At 49.7% G+C, this 18,444-nt stretch overlaps 1 protein-coding gene and 1 non-coding gene across 5 annotated transcripts; one reads left to right on the top strand and one right to left on the bottom strand.

Moving 5' to 3' along the window:
- Nucleotides 1–11,989: 11,989 nt before the first annotated feature.
- POP7 (POP7 ribonuclease P/MRP subunit) lies at nt 11,990–13,475 on the bottom strand. Of its 4 annotated transcripts, none has more exons than XM_035280905.3 (2): nt 13,407–13,475; nt 11,990–12,639 (listed from the first exon to the last, which is right to left on the bottom strand). In XM_035280905.3, the coding sequence occupies exon 2, from the start codon at nt 12,627–12,629 to the stop codon at nt 12,207–12,209; it is 423 nt and encodes a 140-aa protein (XP_035136796.1). In that variant the 5' UTR covers nt 12,630–12,639; nt 13,407–13,475; the 3' UTR covers nt 11,990–12,206. The 4 variants fall into 4 exon arrangements, with proteins under 4 accessions (XP_035136796.1, XP_008980688.1, XP_008980680.1 ...); XM_008982440.5 differs by lacking the exon at nt 13,407–13,475 and adding an exon at nt 13,227–13,376; XM_008982432.5 differs by lacking the exon at nt 13,407–13,475 and adding an exon at nt 13,197–13,376.
- A 2,870-nt stretch (nt 13,476–16,345) lies between these two features.
- Nucleotides 16,346–16,486, top strand: LOC118151733 (U4 spliceosomal RNA). Its single transcript, XR_004740150.1, has one exon. It is a non-coding gene; the product is annotated as a U4 spliceosomal RNA (small nuclear RNA).
- The last annotated feature ends 1,958 nt before the right edge of the window (nt 16,487–18,444 follow it).

Raw genomic sequence — 18,444 nt, forward strand, 5'->3', positions numbered from 1 at the left:
CCTTAAGGGGGGTAGGTCGTCAATGTGAAGAGGTGTGAGTTGGCCGGGGGATTGTCAATTTGGCAAAGCAAATGGAGAGCCAGGTGTGCAGAAGGGAGAGTGGAGAAGAGAGAGGTGGACAAGGAGGCCAGGGTGCTGGTTAGGGAGGAGCCAGGATGTCTACAGCCTTGAATGCCACTCTAAAGAATTTGGATTTTGTTTAGAAAGAATGGGAAACATTCACTCATTCATTCAAAAGATATTTGTGGACTTTCTATCTGCCCTTGGCCAAGGACTTGGGGATAGAGCAGTGAATGACTCAGTCAGGGATGCCTGTCCTGGTGGAGCTGATATTCTAATGGGGTTGCTGATGAGGAACACAAAAACGAGTACGAGACAGAGGATTTCGGCCGGGTGAGGTGGCTCATGCCTGTAAGCCCAGAACTTTGGGAGGCTGAGGCAGGAGGATCACTTGAGCCCAGGAGTTGGTTTAACCAGTGTGGGCAACATAGTGAAACCCCATCTCTACAAAAAAAAAAAAATACAAAAATTAACTGGGCTCAAGAGCGTGTACCTGTAGTCCCAGTTACTTGGGAGGCTGAGGTGGGAAGATCACTTGAGGCCAGGAAATTGAGGCTGCAGTGAGCTGGGGTTGCGCCACTGCACTCCAATCTGGGCAACAAGAGTGAGACCCTGTCGCAAAAAGAAAAAAAGATAGAGGATTTCAAACAGCCAGAAGAACTAAGGAGAAAAGGCAGAGGCAAGGGTAGGTAAAATAAGGTAGTGAGAGACACCAGGCTGAGAAGGTGACTTGAATAAAGACCTGTCAGGAGTGAGGGACCATGAGGGTGTGGTGGGGTGAAGAGCATGATGGGAGAGGGGTTTGGGCTGAGTGTGGTGGCTCACGCCTGTAATCCCAATATTTTGGGAGGCTGAAGCAAGAGGATTGCTTGAGGCCGGGAGTCTGGGCAACACAGTGAGATCCCATGCCTATAATTTTTTTTTAACTAGCTGGGCATGGTGGTGCACACCTGTAGTCCTAGCTACTCAGGAGGCTGAGGTAGGAGGATCCCTTGAACCCAGGAGGTCGAGGCTGCAGTGAGCTATGATCATGTCACTGCACTCAGACTGGACAACAGAGAGAGACCCTGTGTCAGTAAATAAACAGAGTGGTTTGGCAAGATGGATGGGTGGGGGTCAGGAGACAGAGGCTGGCATGCTTCTGGCTGGCCCGATTCCCTCAGACTCTACTCCCCTGTATCTGCAGCTCACCTTGAGCCTTCCCAGACCTGCTGTCCAGGCTCCCACGGCCCCACTCGGCTCCTGGTTCTGCTCCCTTCCAGAGTCCTGGGACGTGCATATACACACTCACATCCTTACACAGCCACATGTGCGTTCTGTCTTAGCTGGCCCCCTTCCCCAGCCTCTGCTCTCCCAGGCCCCTGACTCCTGCGTCAGTGCCCTGACCTAACCATGGAGAGGGGGCCAGGGACAGATTGGGGGGGTGGGATGAACACAGCTGGAGAAGGAGGAGCCTTTTGGGCTTAGGGACCTGCCCCTCCTCTCATACAGCTTCTTGGGGGTCTCTACATCCTTGTCTGCAGTAGAGGAGGAGAAGGAGATGGCCAGGGGCACCATCCTCTAAATGCTGGAATCTGCTGGATAGGAGTGGTGACTTCCTTGTCCCCTGAGGTTTTTGGAGAAAGAGTTGTCATTGCAGCTTGGGAGGGAGGAGAGATTCTTGGTCCGCCTCGTACCCAATCTGAAGCCACAGTAATTCTCTTTTTGAGATGGAGTCTCACTCTATTGCCCAGGCTGGAGTGCAGTCGCACTGCGATCTCAGCTCACTGCAACCCCCACCTCCCTGGTTCAAGTGATTCCGCTGCCTCAGCCTCCAGAGTAGCTGGGACTACAGGCGCCTGTCAACATGCCAGGGTAATTTTTGTATTTTTAGTGGAGACGGGGTTTCACCACGTTGGCCAGGCTGGTCTCGAACTCCCAATCTCAAGTGATCTGCTCAACTCGGCCTCCTATAGTGCTGGGATCACAGGCATGAGCCATTGTAGCCTGAAGTCATAGTAATTCTGCTAAGAGGGAAGAGGCTGGTTTGGAGCCCAGAGCCTCTTGGGTACTGCACACAGCAGGGTCCGTTCATCTGTCCTTGAGGAACAGGAAGAAAACAAGAAGCTCTTTGGCGCTCCCCGTCCAATGCCCACCATGCCCCTGCCCAGTGCCCTCCACCCCTCCGATCTGCCTGCTCTTCATCTTCTAGCATAATGCTGACCCCCAGGCCCAGGACTGCTGCAGAGAGTCTCCTCGCAAAACCTTGCTGCTCAATTAACTTTCCCATTGAACAGCCTCATTTATGCCAATTCCCTGAGCAGGAACCCGCCATGGTTCCTGCTTATGGAGGACCATGAGACCCTCCAAGGTCCACCATCCACCTCACATTCCAGCCTGTTCTCCTACTTTTCTCACTCCCACTCCCTCCACCACAGGAGATGGTTTGTGCCTTCCTGCCCTTGCCTCATCCTGGATTACCCTCCCACACTGTCTCCCCCTTTTCTTCAAAGCCCAAATCTGTGCATCACCTCCTCCATGAAGCCTTTCCTGATCTCCCAGCAGGAAATCATCTCCTTCCCCAGCACTGCCATCATTTATGTACATGTCTTAGGCATCTCACTGGCAGGGCTACCATGGACAGCTATCAAAGTTGAGCACTGCACAACTCCCGGGGGCGCCCACAGAGACTCTGATGGGAATGGTGCCACCTGGAGTCATGCGGTGCAAGTGCCCTGATCATCAAAGACGGTGAAGAGCTGCGTATGGAAGGTGGCATGCACTTTTGTGTCCACCAAGCGTCCAGCATATTGCTTTTCTGTGGTAAACAACCATGTATGGAGTGCTTTAGGTGGTCCCTCCACTACATGCTTGGAGAAGGGCCAGCCTAGAGGGGGCACTAAGCCATCCCTGGTCAATCCAGCTCCCTGGGATCCTGGGGCATTGGAAGCTTCCATGCACTTCCTGAGCAGGCAGACATTGAGGCAGGGTTTGAAAAGGTCCATTTGTGACAGGAGGCGGGGGTGGAGGCAGGCTCTGCTTCACGGATTCCTCCTGGCAGCTGATTCAGATTGGAAGTCCAAGGAGAAGCAAATTTACAGCACCCCTGAGCTTTATCAGACCCCCGGCAGCACGAAGCCCCAGCTGCCTGGAGTCAGACTTGGGGAGGGGGGGCCTCCCGCCTTCTCTTTTGCTCCTCATTTCCAAGCAGTGGCTTCTCAGCTCAGCTTGAGTTCAGCCAGAGGCCCAGAAGACCTTCCGTGCTGGGAGGGGAGGTGGCTGGGGACCTTGCTGGGTGGCCTCTGGGGAACTGGGAAGGAAGCAAGAATGCTGGGAGACTGGGTGCGATGGCTCGTGCCTAAAATCCCAGCACTTTGGGAGGTCAAAGAGGGAGGATACCTTGAGCCCAGGAGTTTGAGACCAACCTGGGCAACATAGTGAGACCCTGTCTCTACAAAAAATTAGTCAGGTGTGCTGGCACATGCCTGAAGTCCCAGCTATTTGGGAGACTGAGGCGGGAGGATTGCTTGAGCCCAGGAGTTGGAGGCTGCAGTGAGCTATGATCGTCCCAGTGCACTCCAGTCGGGACAACAGAACACTCTTTCTTTAAAAAAAAAAAAAAAATGCTGAAGAAGAGATTCCTGCTGGAGAACCAAAGCAAAATCCTTTGCCTCCTCAAGGCCTTTGGAGACCTTGAGGCAAGGGCTACTTGCTTGCCCAGAAAATCATCGATAGAACCGGACATCCAGGATTCAGTTCTAGCAAACAGCTCTGTGGCCTGGTGGCTTCAAGAAGTTGCTTGTCTGGTAACCAGGAGTGCTCAGATTGGTGGCTTGAATTTTTGTTGTTGTTGTTGTTTTGAGATGGAGTCTTGCTCTGTCGCCCAGGCTGGAGTGCCGTGGCACGATCTTGGTTCACTGCAACCTCCGCCTCCTGGATTCAAGTGATTCTCCTGCCTCAGCCTCCTGAGTAGCTGGGATTACGGGCACATGCCACCACACCCGGCTAATTTTTGTATTTTTAGTAGAGACAGGGTTTAACTATTTTGGTTAGGCTGGTCTTGAACTTCTGACCTCGTGATTCACTCACCTCAGCCTCCCAAAGTGCTAGGATTACGGGCATGAGCCACCTCACCAGACCTGGTGACATGAATTTTGCCACTGATTTGCCAGGTGCCTAACTTGGACAGGTGACTTTATCTGTAAGCCTTCTTTGCAGAGTGGGGGAGGTGGAAATGATCCTGGTGGCCTCCCACAGCAGTGGTGGGATTATGTAACTCCTGGCACATGGTAATTGATAAATACTAGCTGTTATTGCCCTACTCCCCACTTTTTTATTTCTCCTATTGTCGTTTCTTGGGGGGCCTGAAGACCAAATGTCCAGTGTATTCCTCAGCCTTCCTCCAGCATTGCCTCCTGTTTCTCTGGGGAACCAGGGACAGATCGTGGCACTTTACCGTGGGTATTGTATTATAGCTGCCCCTACCATGCAACTCACTGAAAAAGGGGTTGTCAGAATAGTGGGGCAGAGAGAGGTGTCTCTGGGGTCTATATATTTTTTAAATTAAATTCTTTTTTTTTTTTTTTTTTGAGATGGAGTTTCTGTCACCCAGGCTGGAGTACAATGGCAAGATCTTGGCTCACTGCAACCTCCACCTCCCAGGTTCAAGCAATTCTCCTGCCTCAGCCTCCCAAGTAGCTGGGATTACAGGTGTATACCACCATATCTGGCTAATTTTGTATTTTTTTAGTAGAGAAGGGGTTTCACCATATTGGTAAGGCTGGTCTCGAACTCCTGACTTCAGTCGATCCCTCTGCCTCGGCTTCCCACAGTGCTGGGATTACAGGCATGAGGCACTTCGCCTGGGTTAAGTGAACTATTCTGCTCATGTCTTAGTTCATCAACCAGCAAATAATTTTTCCCTTTTCAGGAAGTATATTTGTCTTATAGCAAATAAGACTAATAGAGTTGGAAGGAATGTAGCAGGTCCTGTGAAGGTGAAAGTCCACCCTCTGTTTGTCCACCCTCTTGTACTTCCAGTGACAAGACGTTTGCTGTTTCTTAAGGGAGCAGAAGCTTGTTACAGAGGAGACAGCAAGCCCTTCTCCTCTGCACCGTTCACGTTTGCACTGACCCATTTATTCATCAGATATTTATTAGTTACTGGATTGAGCGATAAAACCACTTCTTGAGATATCTTATCAGTTTTATTCTTATTTATTTAGAGATAAGGTCTTGCTCCATTGCCCAGGATTGAGTGCAGTGGCATGATCATAGCTCACTGCAACCTCGACCTCCTGGGTTCAAATGATCATTCTGCCTCAGCCTCCCAAGTAGCTGTGGCTACAAGCATGCACCACTATGCCTGATTAACTTCTTTATTTTTTATAGGGACAGGGTTCACTGTGTTGCCCAGCCTGGTCTTGAACTCCTGGCCTCAAATGATCCTCCCACCTCAGCTTTCTGAAGTGCTGGGATAATAGGTGTGAGCCACCTGGCCCCTTATCAGTTTGATAACTAACTCCTGATCACCTTACCTAGAGAAAAAAGGATGGATCAGGAATAGGCTTTAGAAAACTTTTGTAATGAACTTTTTAGAAAACAGTGCTAAAGTCAAACACATAAACTGAAAAACGCCCATAATGTCATTAGGAAGATGAGACCTTAACTGGCCATTTTCACAGACTTCTTTCTGGTAGGATGACCTTTGCCTCATCCCAAATCTCTGTGCAGTTGGACATGTGTTTCCTACGGGACTGCAGTCGACATGTTCTTGTCCAACCTCTTTAGTGGTTTGAGGGTTTGTGAAACGCCATTCTTCCCCCAACTCCTGATTAAGTGCCAGAAACTCATCTGACACAAAGTGCTGGGCCACTCTAGCAGGATCATCAGCCCAACCAAACCACTTAATCATGTCCAAGGCTGTCCTCTTCCCTGCTATGCGAACTTCAGCTGAAAGTCTGGAGGAACTAATACCTCAGACTTGTGAATGACACACACACAAAATTGCCTTCCTTCACATCTCCTCATTCCTATTAAGAAGCCTAAAACCATTTCTTAGCAAAATGTGTTCATACTAAATAACAGTAGCTCTTGGCTGGGTGCGGTGGCTCACACCTATAATCCCAAAACTTCGGGAGGCTGAGGCGGGAGGATGACCTGAGGTCAGGAGTTCAAGACCAGCCTGACCAATATGGTGAAGCCCCGTCTCTACTAAAAATACAAAAATTAGCTGGGTGTGGTGGCAGGCACCTACTGTAGTCCCAGCTACTCTGGAGGCTAAGGCAGGAGACTCACTTGGAACCCAGGAAGTGGAGGTTGCAGTGAGCTGAGATCGCACCATTGCACTCCAGCCTGGACAACAACAGAAAACTTTGCCTCAAAACAAACAAACATAGAAAACAGTAGCTTTTTTTTTTTTTTTTTTTGAGCAGGTAGTCCTAACTACTTGGGAGGCTGAAGCAGGAGGATTGCTTGAGCCCAGAAGTTTGAGGTTGCAGTGAGCTGTGATTGCACTATTGCATTCCAACCTAGGCTACAAAGCAAGACCCTGTCTCTAAAATAAGTAAATAAATATAATAAAATGCAAGAAGGAGGGTGGGGCACTGCATTTGCACATACCTTCTAACCCCATCTCCTCACCCCTCTCCCCTGATTTCCCAGGATTTTTTCTGTTCTTTTCTTTCTTTCTTTCTTTCTTTCTTTCTTTCTTTTTTTTTTTTTTTTGAGACAGAGTTTCACCATGTTGGCCAAGCTGTTTTCAAACTCTTGACCTCAAGTGATCCTCCCACCTCAGCCTCCCAAAGTGCTGGGATTACAGGTGTGAGCCACCACACCTGGCCAGTCTTTTTTTTTTTTTTTTTTGAGACACAGTTTCACTCCATTGCCCAGGATGAGTGCAGTGGTGCAATCTCGGCTCACTGCAATCTCTGCCTCTCAGGTTCAAGTGATTTTCCTGCCTCAGCCTCCTGAGTGGCGGGAACTACAGGCACGTGCCACCATGCCTGGCTAATTTTTGTATTTTTAGTAGAGACGGGCTTCACTATGTTGGCCAGGCTGGTGGTCTTGAACTCCTAACCTTGGGTGATCCGCCTGTCTCAGCCTCCCAAAGTGCTAGGATTGCAGGCATGAGCCACTGTTCCTGGCCTCCCAAACTTTGATGGAAGTCACTTTGGAAAGCCAGTAGAGGGAGGAGAACAGAGGCTGGAGCCAGCCTCCCTATGGAGGGGCCTGCAGGCAGTGTTCCCTGCCCTACCTACAGTGCCCTACCTACAGTACAGGAGCCTGGCTCAGGTCCCCTGCACACAAAAGGGTGAGCCTCGGGCCCCGCTCTTGCTTCGGTGGCAAAGTCTAGGTCTGTTTCTGAAGAACTACCACTGAGGGAAGCCTCACTGGCAAGCAGTGAGAAAACATGGAGTAGAAACAACAAACAAACAGGCTGAGGAGGGAACTGCCAAAACAAACGACATGGGACAGGCTGCCTGCCACCACCTCTGCGGGGCTCAGGCCCGGAGCACATACGTGCAGGGAGACACAGTTCCATCCAGCTTCCTGCCGGCTCCCACTCAGCTACCGGGGGGCTCCCGGGCAAGGGAGCCTTGCAGTCAGGCTGATGGAAGGGATGTGGCCCGGAAGAAATGCCTGCAGCCGCTGGGCATAGTGACTCACGCCTGCAATCCCCGCACTTGGAGAGGCCAAGGCAGGCAGATCATTTGAGGTCAGGAGTTTGAGACCAACGTGGCCAACATGGTGAAACCTTGTCTCTACTGAAAATACAAAAATTAGCTGGGCATGGTGGTAGATGCCTGTACACACACACACACACATACACACACACACACACACACACAGAGAGAGAGAGAGAGAGAGAGAGAGAGAGAGAGAGAGAGAATGTCCACAGCCTTGTGTCCCAGTACCTCCTGCTTTCTAGCCACCTCAAGTCCCTCCAGTCCCAGAACACAGCTGCCTATTCATTAATCCCCTCCTGGCCCATTATTTTTTGAGACAGGGTCTTGCTGTGTCGAAAGCCCTCAGTCATGGCTCACTGCAGCCTCAACCTCCCGGGCTCAGGCAATCCTCCCCCTTAGCCTCCTGAGTATCGGGATCATAGGCACATGTTACCACGCTGTTGAAACAGATGTTCAGTGCTGCAAAGAAAAATCAGCACTGAGACAAAGGATTTCTCAGCAAAGCAATTTTTACTTCCTGCAGGAAAGGTACCCTTGATAGCCATTTCGCCACAAGAGTACAATGAACGAAGGAAAAGCAGACATATTTATCTCCTGTGCACTTGGGGTCAGCCTTACTGCTGTGTCTGATCTCTGTTGGCTGTAGCCACACCTCACAATCTAAACTAAAATTCAATTGGCCAACAACTTAAAACTTTTCTAATCAGGTAACAGTAATAGAGAAGTTTAATAAGGAAGGGGCATAGGCTGTGAGCTAGAACACGCCTGTGAGCACGTCCAGCACAGATATTTTAGTTAAAAGTACGAGGACATAGAATGTACTACGTGCCTGTGAACATGTCTAATAGCTCCATAGGATAGGGCTTAACAAAGAGTTATCACCACACTTATGGTTTATTCTTTAAGAGGAAAAGAAACTTTAAAAAGGACCTTTTACTTCCCACAATGCCCAGCTCATTTTTAAATTTTTTATAGAGACGAAGTCTCACTCTATTGCTCAGGTTGGTCTCAAACCCCTGAGCTCAAGCAATTTTCTCTCTCCAGCCTTCCAAAGTGCTGGGATTACAGGTATTAGCCACCATTCCCAGCCGTATCCACCCACCTCCCCACCCTACTGTGATCTCTCTGCCAAATATGCCGTCTTCCCTCTTTTTTGCCTAGCAAACTCCTATTCATCCTTCAACACCCTGATCCGAGGTGAGTAAAACCGTTTTGTCTCCCACCAGGAATTTACTAGCCCTTTCCATCTCCACATTTCCTTATCATTGCTACTCTTACATCTTACACATCTTACTCATTCACAAAAAATGATGTGTCTACCTTCCCAATTAGATGGCGATTTCCTTAAAAGTAGGCACCATTTCATATGTGGATGCCAGAGAAATGGATTTTGGTAAATTAGAAGCCTGATCTTCAGACCTCCAAACCAAACCATCTTCACTTGAATTAGAGTGAAATTCTGTTCCTAACCCATACATCAGAGGCTCTTGACCCATAAATCAGAAGAACTGCCAAAACAAACCACATGGGACAGACCTCAAATGGTAAAAAACACAGTTTACATCCTATTATAGTACATATATGTACATACACATATCTAACTAAAAAATTTGCTGGCCAGGCCTGGTGGCTCACGCTTGTAATCCCAGCATTTTGGGAGTCTGAGGTATGCCGATCATCTGAGGTCAGGAGTTTGAGACCAGCCTGGACAACATGGCAAAAACCCATCTCTACTAAAATACAAAAATTAGCTGGGCATGGTGGCACACACCTGTAATACCAGCTACTCAGGAGGCTGAGGCAGAATTGCTTGAACCTGGGAGACAGAGGTTGCAATGAGCCAAGATAGCACTACTGAACTCTAGCCTAGGTGGCAGAGAGATTCCACCTCAAAGAAACAAACAAAAAAATCTGCAATAAAGCACCATTTAAGTTGCACTTTTTTTTTTTTTAAACTTGGGTTTGTTTTTCTTTTCTTTTTTTTTTTTTTCCTTTTTTTTGACAGGGTCTTGCTCTGTCATCCAGGTTGGAGTGTAGTGGTGTGATCTCAGCTCACTGCAACCTCTGCCTCCTGGGTTCAGGTGATATTCCCATCTCAGCTTCCCAAGTAGCTGGGACTACAGGATTGTGCCACCATGCCTGGATAATTCTTTATATTTTTTTGTAGAAATGGGGTTTTACCATGTTGCCTAGGCTGGTCTCAAACTCCTGGGCTCAAGAGATGGGCCTGTCTCAGCCTTCCAAAGTGCTGGGATTATAGGCATGAGCCACCGCACACAGGCTTGTTTTTTGTTAGTTTGTTTTTGAAACGGAGTCTCGCTCTTGTTACCCAGGCTGGAGTGCAATGGCATGATCTCGGCTCACCGCAACCTCCACCTTCTGGGTTCAAGCAATTCTCCTGCCTCAGCCTCCCGAGTAGCTGGGACTACAGGCGTGCACCACCATGCCCAGCTAATTTTTCTATTTTTAGTAGAGACGGGGTTTCACCTTGTTGACCAGGATGGTCTCGATCTCTTGACCTCGTTATCCACCTGCCTCGGCCTCCCAAAGTGCTGGGATTATAGGCATGAGCCACTGCACCCGGCCTGTTTATTTATTTATTTATTTATTTATTTTTAAAGAAGCTGTGATACAGTACATTGATCTAAAGGCCCACAAATGGGTCACAACCGGCTTTGATAAATATTGCTTTAGTTGACTCGTTTGATAAATATGAAAAATCAGGTCATCCCACAAATACCCAGAAAGTATTACCTGAGTGCCCAGTAATTAATTATTTAGGGAGTCCCTTTGCCACTGGAGCAGCCCAGTCAGAAGGGTCTGGAAGCCAGGCACGGCGGCTCACACCTGTAATCCCAGCACTGTGGGCGGCCAAGGAGGGTGGAATGCTTGGGGTCAGAAGTTTGAAACCAGCCTGGCTGACATAGTGAAACCCCTTCTCTACTAAAAATACATAAAATAGGCTGGACGTGGTGGCTCATACTTGTTATCCCAGCACTTTGGGAGGCCTAGGCGGGTGAATCACGAGGTTTGGAGTTCGAGACCAGCCTGGCCAACATAGTGAAACCCCCTCTCTACTAAAAATACAAAAAATCATCTGGGTGTGGTGGCAGGCTGAGGCAGGAGAATCTCTTGAACCTGGGAGGCAGAGGTTGCAGTGAGCTGAGATTACACCATTACACTCCAGCCGGGGCAACAGTGTGAGACTCAGTCCCAGCTACTCGGGAGGCTGAGGCAGAACTCCTTGACCCAGGTGGTGGAAGTTATAGGGAGCTGAGATTGCACCACTCCCCTCCAGCCTGGATGAAGATGACAAAGTGAAACTCTAAAAAAAAAAAAAGGGGGGTCTGAAGAACCCTGTACCTGAAAGCTGGGATGTCATTAGGCAGACCCTGTAGGTCCAGGAATTAAATAAAGCCACTTGTCTTTATCACAGAGCCTGACACTAAGAAGGTCCTGAAGTCTTAGTTTGCTTCCCCTTTTTTTTTTTGAGATATGATCTTGCTCTGTCACCCAGGCTGGAGTGTATTGCAGTGATCACAGCTCATTACAGCCTGGAACTCCCAGGCTCTAGCAATCCTCCTGCCTTAGCCAATGAGGTAGCTGGGATTATGGGTGCAAGTAACTACTACACCCATCTAGTTTTCAAAATTTTTTTTCACTTGGGAGGCAGAGGAGGGCAGATCACTTGAGGTCAGGAGTTCAAGAACAGCCTGGCCAGCATGGTGAAACCTGGTCTCTACTAAAAATTCAAAAATAATTAGCGTGGTTGCACTTGCCTGTTATCCCAGCTACTAGGGAGGATGAAGCAGGAGAATTGCTTGAACCCAGGAGGCAAACATCGCAGTGAGCTAAGACTGCACCGCTGCACTCCAGCCTGGGCAACGGAGCATGACTCCATCTCAGAAAAAAAAATGTTTTGCACAGACGGGGGTCTCAGTGTATCACTTAGACTGGAGTGCACCTTCAAACTCCCGGGCTCAAGCGATCTTTCCACCTCAGCCTCTGCCAGTAGCTGGGACTACAGGCTGGAGCCACGGCATTCAACTAGAAAATGAAAATCTTTAAAGCGAACATCGGGATGACCAGGCGTATTAACAGTTTATTTTGTTACACTGTTCATAGGACAATCTAAGCTCTCTACGGAGGGAAAAAAACACTAGGGTTCCCTTTCACCTCAATTTAGCGTTTCCTACCATCCTTATTCAGGTACATACAGAATATACATAGGGAAGAAATGAGTGGCAGTGGGGCGGCAGGACACTAGTGCAACAGTATTTTTTATTTACATGACAATAGTTACCACACACACACTCAGGAAGACCAACTAACTGGGCCCACTGAGACAATTACCCCCACCCTCAATACGGAGTCCTTTGGGTTTCCAGGGACAGGCCTTTTCTTCCATGACTCTGGTTCGAGGTCCAGTATGATAAGAGCCACACCGGGGAGGGGATAAGTGGGGGAGTGCCGTTTCAATTACTTGGGTGTGACCCTGAAGACTCGGATGTGGATGGCTGAGTTGTTGCGGATCCGAGTCAACGGCTCCCGTGTATCCGTTTCTGGCTCCAGCTCATCAACAAGCTCCACAGTTGAGGTATTGGCAGCCACCTGCAAGGACCCAAAGCTGCCCGCCTGCAGCTGCAGCGCGATGTTGATGGCTCGGTTGATGGCCAAGCCCAAGCCGTGAATGTAGATCTCAGAGCACGCGTTCTGACCCCGGGCCCCTCCGTCCAGCAGCTTCTGGCAGCGGGCCAGTTGCGCCTTAAAGTCAGTCTTCATGTTGACATAAATGTCATTGGGCCGCCGGGGCAGGCGGTTGGGAAGCCTTTTCCTAAGCGTGTACTCCACCGGATCCAGTTCAGCCTCCACGGCACCTCGGAGCTCTCGGTTTTCTGCCATGCTGTGTGCCCTGGCGTGGGAAAGGGACGCGATCAGAGGGATCACAGTGACCTCGAAGGCTTTCCTACCCCCTTTCCTGTACAAAGGGTACACCCGGCCGGGGAGTGGCTCAAGCCTGTAACCTTAGCACTGTGGGATGTCGAGGCGGGGGGATCGCTGGAGCCCGGGTGTTTGAGACCAGCCTGGGCAACCTAGCAAGCCCGTCTTAAGATAATTTTTAAAAACTAGCCAGGCCTGGTAGTGCCCGCCTGTAATCCCAGCTGGTTGGGAGGCTAAGGCGGGAGGATACTTTGAGCCCAGGAGTTCGAGGCTGCAGTTGAGCCGTGATCGCGCCACTGCACTCTAGCCTGGGAGACAGAGCAAGACGCTGTTTCAAAAACAAAAATAAAAACAAAAAACAAAAAGCCCAAACAAAGGGTGTACCGGAGAGAGGACGTACACGTTTCCTTCCGGCCCCTCGTCCCCTCCCACTCACCTCCAGCTCCCGCGTCTCCCCGCCCCGCGTTCCGATTCATTCATCGCGTCGCCCCCAACCTCGCACCCCTCCGCCGCCCCTCCCCTGCCTACTCTCCGCTCCACAGGGCCCTCCAGGCGCACCAGGCCCGCTCCACGCCAGGTCACTCAAGGGTTCGCCGGCCAGCCCAAGTAACCGCGACCCAAGGTCCCGGGAAGGGAAGAAAAGGAAAGGAAAGAGAGCGCAACCCGCTCGCTGGCTCGTGGGCGCCCTGCGGCGCCGGGGTCCTGAATGGGCTGCGGAGTGCGCACGCGCGCCCATACCCCGCGAGCCACGAATCGCCTTCCCGGCTTCCGTTCGCCCCCACCTTCCCTAAGCGCAAGTGCGACTGCGCGAGGCGTTTGAGTAACGCGAGACTTCAGGGCCTGACGGAATCTACCACGTGTACGCCTCGGGGACTGGTGGGCGGCCGAGGGCGGGGACCAGGTCGGAGCAGGGGAGGAGCTAGAAGGGGTAGGGTCGGCCTCCCTAGGCCTGGCGGAGTCCCCGGCCCGCGGAGGGGTCCCGAAGGGGAGACACTTGGAGGGGAGACTGTTCTAGGGGCGTGGGTCTTCCCCATGGGAGCAGGGCGGGGGTCGAGCTCAGGAGACCGCAGTAGCCAAGGGGCCTGAACCCCAGCCTGGACTCCGCGTCCGTCGCAGCTATTCTGGTCAGAAGAGGCCTGGGCAGGGTTTGCAGAGCTAACACCCTCAATCTAAGGTCCCCGTGGCCCAAGACCGAAGGGGGAACTGAGGGACATGGCCGGTCTCCATCTCGCTGGAGGACAGCGTTCCAGGACTCCCCTGCAGTTCACGGGAAGCTGTTCGCCTTCTCTGTCTCTGCTGGGGACCCACGCCAGAATATACACAGAATGTACACAGACCCTAGAGCTCTAAGCCCAGGCTTCACGGGTCCCCAAAGAACGCTGACCCACCCACGCCTCTCAACCACCTCCCACCAGCTCTATGGCCCACGACCGGGGAGCAGGGGCTTGCCTCCCCCTGGCGGGCAAGGTGGGGAGGACGCGCGCCGGATTCGTGGCTCTCCAGACGAGTAGAGAGGGGTCTCCAAAGACTGGCACGGTTTCGGCAGAGTTCCCTTCTGAAATGAGTAAGACCTGCTGCATTGGGGACCTTGAACTACGCTGTTTGTTTCCCCAGCATTCAAATGGGGATGGTCACAAGCTCCTCCACCGTATTGCACATGCATTTTATTGAATGGCTAGTTGTATAGCCTCTGACTATAAACTTAGTATTTATTTATTTTTGAGACAGGGTCTCACTCGATCACCCAGGCTGGACTGCAGTGGCGTGATCTCAGCTCACTGCAACCTCTGCCTACTAGGTTCAAGCGATTCTTGTGCCTCAGCTTCCTATCTGGGATTATAGGTGCACGCCACTGCACCAGGCCAATTTATTTCACTTTTTTGAGACAAGGTTTTACTCTGTTGCCCAGCCTGGAGTGCAGTGGCGTGAATGCAGCTCACTGAAGCCCTCAACTCCTGGGGTCAAGTGATCATCCTGTGTCAGCTTCATGTGTAGCTGGGACTACAGGTTTGCCCCACAATGCACGGCTGATTTAAAACAAATTTTTTTTGTAGAGGAAGAGTCTCATTTTGTGGCTCAGTCTGGTTTAGAACTCCTGGGTTCGAGCGATCCTCCCACCTTAGCCTCCCAAAGTGCTGAGATTATAGGTGTAAGCCACTATGCTCCGCCTGAACTTGTCTTTTTTTTTTTTTTTTTTTTTTAAAGACAGAGTCTCAGACTGTCAGTCTGTTGCCCAGGCTGGATTGCAGTGGTATGATCACAGCTCACTGCAACCTCTGCCTACCAGGTTCAAGCGATTCTTGTGCCTCAGCCCCCCAGCTAAGTAGCTGGGATTACAGGCACTTACCACTGCGCCTGGCCAGTTTATTTCATTTTTTTGAGACAGGGTCTTACTCTGTCACCCAGGCTGCAGTGCAGTGGTGTGAACATGGCTCACTGCAGCCCTGAACTTCTGGGCTCAAGCCATCATCCTGTGTCAGCTTCCTGTGTAGTTGAGACCACAGATGTGTGCTATAATGCACAGCTAATCTTTTTATTATTATTATTATTATTTTTATTTTTGGTAGAGATGGAGTCTCACTTTGTGGCCCAGGCTGGTTACAAACTCCTGGGCTCAAGCAATCATCCCACCTTGGCCTCCCAAAGTGCTGGGATTACAGATGCGAGCCACCGTGCTCAGCCTAAACTTCTTCTTCTTCTTCTTTTTTTTTTTTTTTTTTTTGAGACAGGGTCTCAGTCTGTTGCCCAGTCTGGAGTGCAGTGGTGTGATCACAGCTCACTGCAGCCTAAACCTCCTGGGCTCAAGCGATCCTCCCGCCCCAGCCTCCTGAATAGCTAGGACTACAGGCATGCCCCAGCATGCAATGAGCTGTGTTTTAAAAGTTAATCCTTGGTATTGAAATTTTCTAAATGTTCACATAATTGTTGGGACTGATTCACTCCTCCACACATGATGTGCCTCCTTTCTCCAATACCCTGTTAATGACAGCAGTTGTGGGCATTTGCGATGATAGGATATATAGATGGCTCCACACTTGACTGTGGGTGCTGGAATGCTCTCAAGTCAAGCATATGGCCCAGTGCTTGAGACTGGGGGCTTCATCTGTAGTGTCTTTTCCCCTGATTCCTGTCTCCTTGATCCTGGGGAGGTCTGGCTCTAATTGCTAGTTTCCAGAGATTCATTCTTTTCTTTTTTTTGTGACAGAATCTCACTCCACCACCCAGGCTGGAATGCAGAGGCGCTATTTCAGCTCACTGCAACCTCCACCTCTCAGGTTAAAGCGATTCTCCTGCCTCAGCCTCCCAAGTAGCTGGGACTACAGGCATGTACCCACCACACCTGGCTAATTTTTATATTTTTAGTAGAGACAGGGTTTCACCATGTTGGCCAGGCTGGTCTCAAACTCCTGATCTCAAGTGATCTGCCTGCCTTGGCCTCCCAAAGTGCTGGGATGACAGGTGTGAGCCATGGTGCCCAGCCTCATTTTTAAGCCTTGGATCACAGGAAGAAACAACAAGAAACTCAAAACATTTTAGGAGAATCATAAAATTGGTCCATTTGGAGGGTACAGTTGGGTTCATTAAGTTACTGTTGCAAGAGGTGGCATATTCAATGATCAGTTATATAAAACAATAACCTCTTTTACCATACATGTAACATTCAAACTGACAAATACAGCTTTACGCAGTGGCAGTATCGTAGCCAATGAGGTTTATCTGAGGCGCGATTATTGCTAATTGAAAACTTTTCCCAATACCCCGCCGTGACAACTTCCAATACAGTCGGCACTGGCAATTTTTGACAGTCTCTATGGAGACTGAAAAAAAACCCTGACAAATAAAGGATATCAAAACACTGGTGGTGCACGCCTGTAATCCCAGCACTTTGGGAGGCTGAGGTGGGTGGATCACCTGAGGTCAGGAGTTTCAGACCGGTCTGACCAACATGGTGAAACCCCGTCTCTACTAAATACAAAAAATTACCTGGGCATGGTGGCGCATGCCTGTAATCTCAGCTACTTGGGAAGCTGAGGCAGGAGAATTGCTTGAACCCGGGAGGTAAGGTTGCAATGAGCTGAGATAGCAACATTGCGCTCCAGTCTGGGCAACAAGGTAAAACTACATCTCAAAAAAAAAAGAAGATTGGGCTCGGTGGTTCACACCTGTAATCCCAGCACTCTGGGAGGCTGAGGTGGAAGGGGCGGATCACTTGAGGTCAGGAGTTCGAGACCAGCCTGACCAACATGGAGAAACCCGTCTCTACTAATACAAAAATTAGCCAGGCATGATGGTACATGCCTGTAACCCCAGCTACTGGGGAGGCTGAGGCACGAGAATCGTTTGAACCTGGGAGACAGAGGTTGCAGTGAGCAGAGATCGAGCCATTGCACTCCAGCCTGGGCAACAACAGGGAAACTCCATCTCAAAAAAAAAAAGGGCAGGGGATGCTAATTCCTGTCTTGTAGCTGAGTTGTGAAACCCAAGGTAATCTTGTAAACTGTAAACCCACACAGATGAGTTGGCATATTTATATCTCCTAGATGCTTCTCAGTTGCCTAGGATGGAATCTGACCCCATCTGATCAAAGGTTGAAGAGAGTTCAGATTCCAGAGAAATTTGCTCCCAGCACCATTTCAATCCCGTAGTTCTTTCCTTTACTTCATATTATTTCATTAACCACAAGATTGGGGTTGAATTAGAAGGTCCAACATATTATAGTAAAGGTACCAATTCTCTGCAAATTAATCTATAGGGGCTGGGTGGGGTGGCTTACACCTTTAATTCCAGCACTTTGGGAGGCCAAGGTGGGTGGATCACTTGAGGTGTAAGGAGTTCAAGATCAGCTTGGCCAACATGGTAAAACCTCATCTCTGCTAAAAATACAGAATTAGCCGGGTGTGGTGGCAGGGACCTGGTAGTAATCCCAGCTACTGAGGAGGCTGAGGCAGGAGAATAGCTGGAACCCAGGAGGCGGAGGTTGCAGTGAGCTGAGATTGCACCACTGCACTCCAGCCTGGGTGACAGAGAGAACGCCAGCTCACACAACAACAAAAGCCCAAATCGATCTATAGGCTTAATGCAACTCCAACAAAAATCCCAGCAGTACTCTTTTGTATTAAATATAGATGTTTATTCTAAAATATATATGGAAAGGCAAAAGAAGTAGAATGGTTAAAATCACTTTAAAAAGTGGCTGGAATCACACTACCTAATTTTAAGAGTTACTATATAAATACAGTTATCAAGAAGGTATGGTCTCCCCCGTGGGATAGACACAAAAGTCAATAGAATTTAATTGAGAACTCAGAAATAGACTCGTGTACACAAGCACAGCCAACTCTCTTTCTTTTTAAATAAAATTTGTTGTTGTTTATAAGACAGAGTCTCACTCTGTCACCCAGGCTGTAGTGCAGTGGCACAATCTTGGCTCACTGCAGCCTCAATCTCCCTGGCTCAAGTCATCCTCCCACCTCAGCCTCCCAAGTAGCTGGGACTGTCAGCACATGCCAAGATGCCCAGCTAATTTTGTTTATTTATTTATTTAGAGACAGGGTCTTGCTCTGTCACCAGACGCCAGGCTGAAGTGCAGTGGCATGATCTTGGCTCACTGCAACCTCTGCCTCCCGGGTTTAAGCAATTCTCCTGCCTCAGCCTCCCAAGTAGCTGGGACTACAGGCATGCACCACCATGCCCAGCTAATTTTTGTGTTTTTTTTTAGTAGAGATGGGGTTTCACCATGTTGGCCAGGATGATCTTGATCTCTTGACTTCGTGAT

This window comes from Callithrix jacchus, chromosome 2, assembly GCF_049354715.1.
Source record: "Callithrix jacchus isolate 240 chromosome 2, calJac240_pri, whole genome shotgun sequence".
Taxonomy (NCBI): domain Eukaryota; kingdom Metazoa; phylum Chordata; class Mammalia; order Primates; family Cebidae; genus Callithrix; species Callithrix jacchus.

Coding starts and splice junctions, on each gene's coding strand:
- POP7 (XM_002743992.7), bottom strand. CDS start 13,148: ATGAATGAATCGGAACGCGGGGCGGGGAGACGCGGGAGCTGGAG. Junction 12,640..13,104: donor GGGAGACGCGGGAGCTGGAG/GTGAGTGGGAGG, acceptor TTCCCACGCCAG/GGCACACAGCATGGCAGAAA.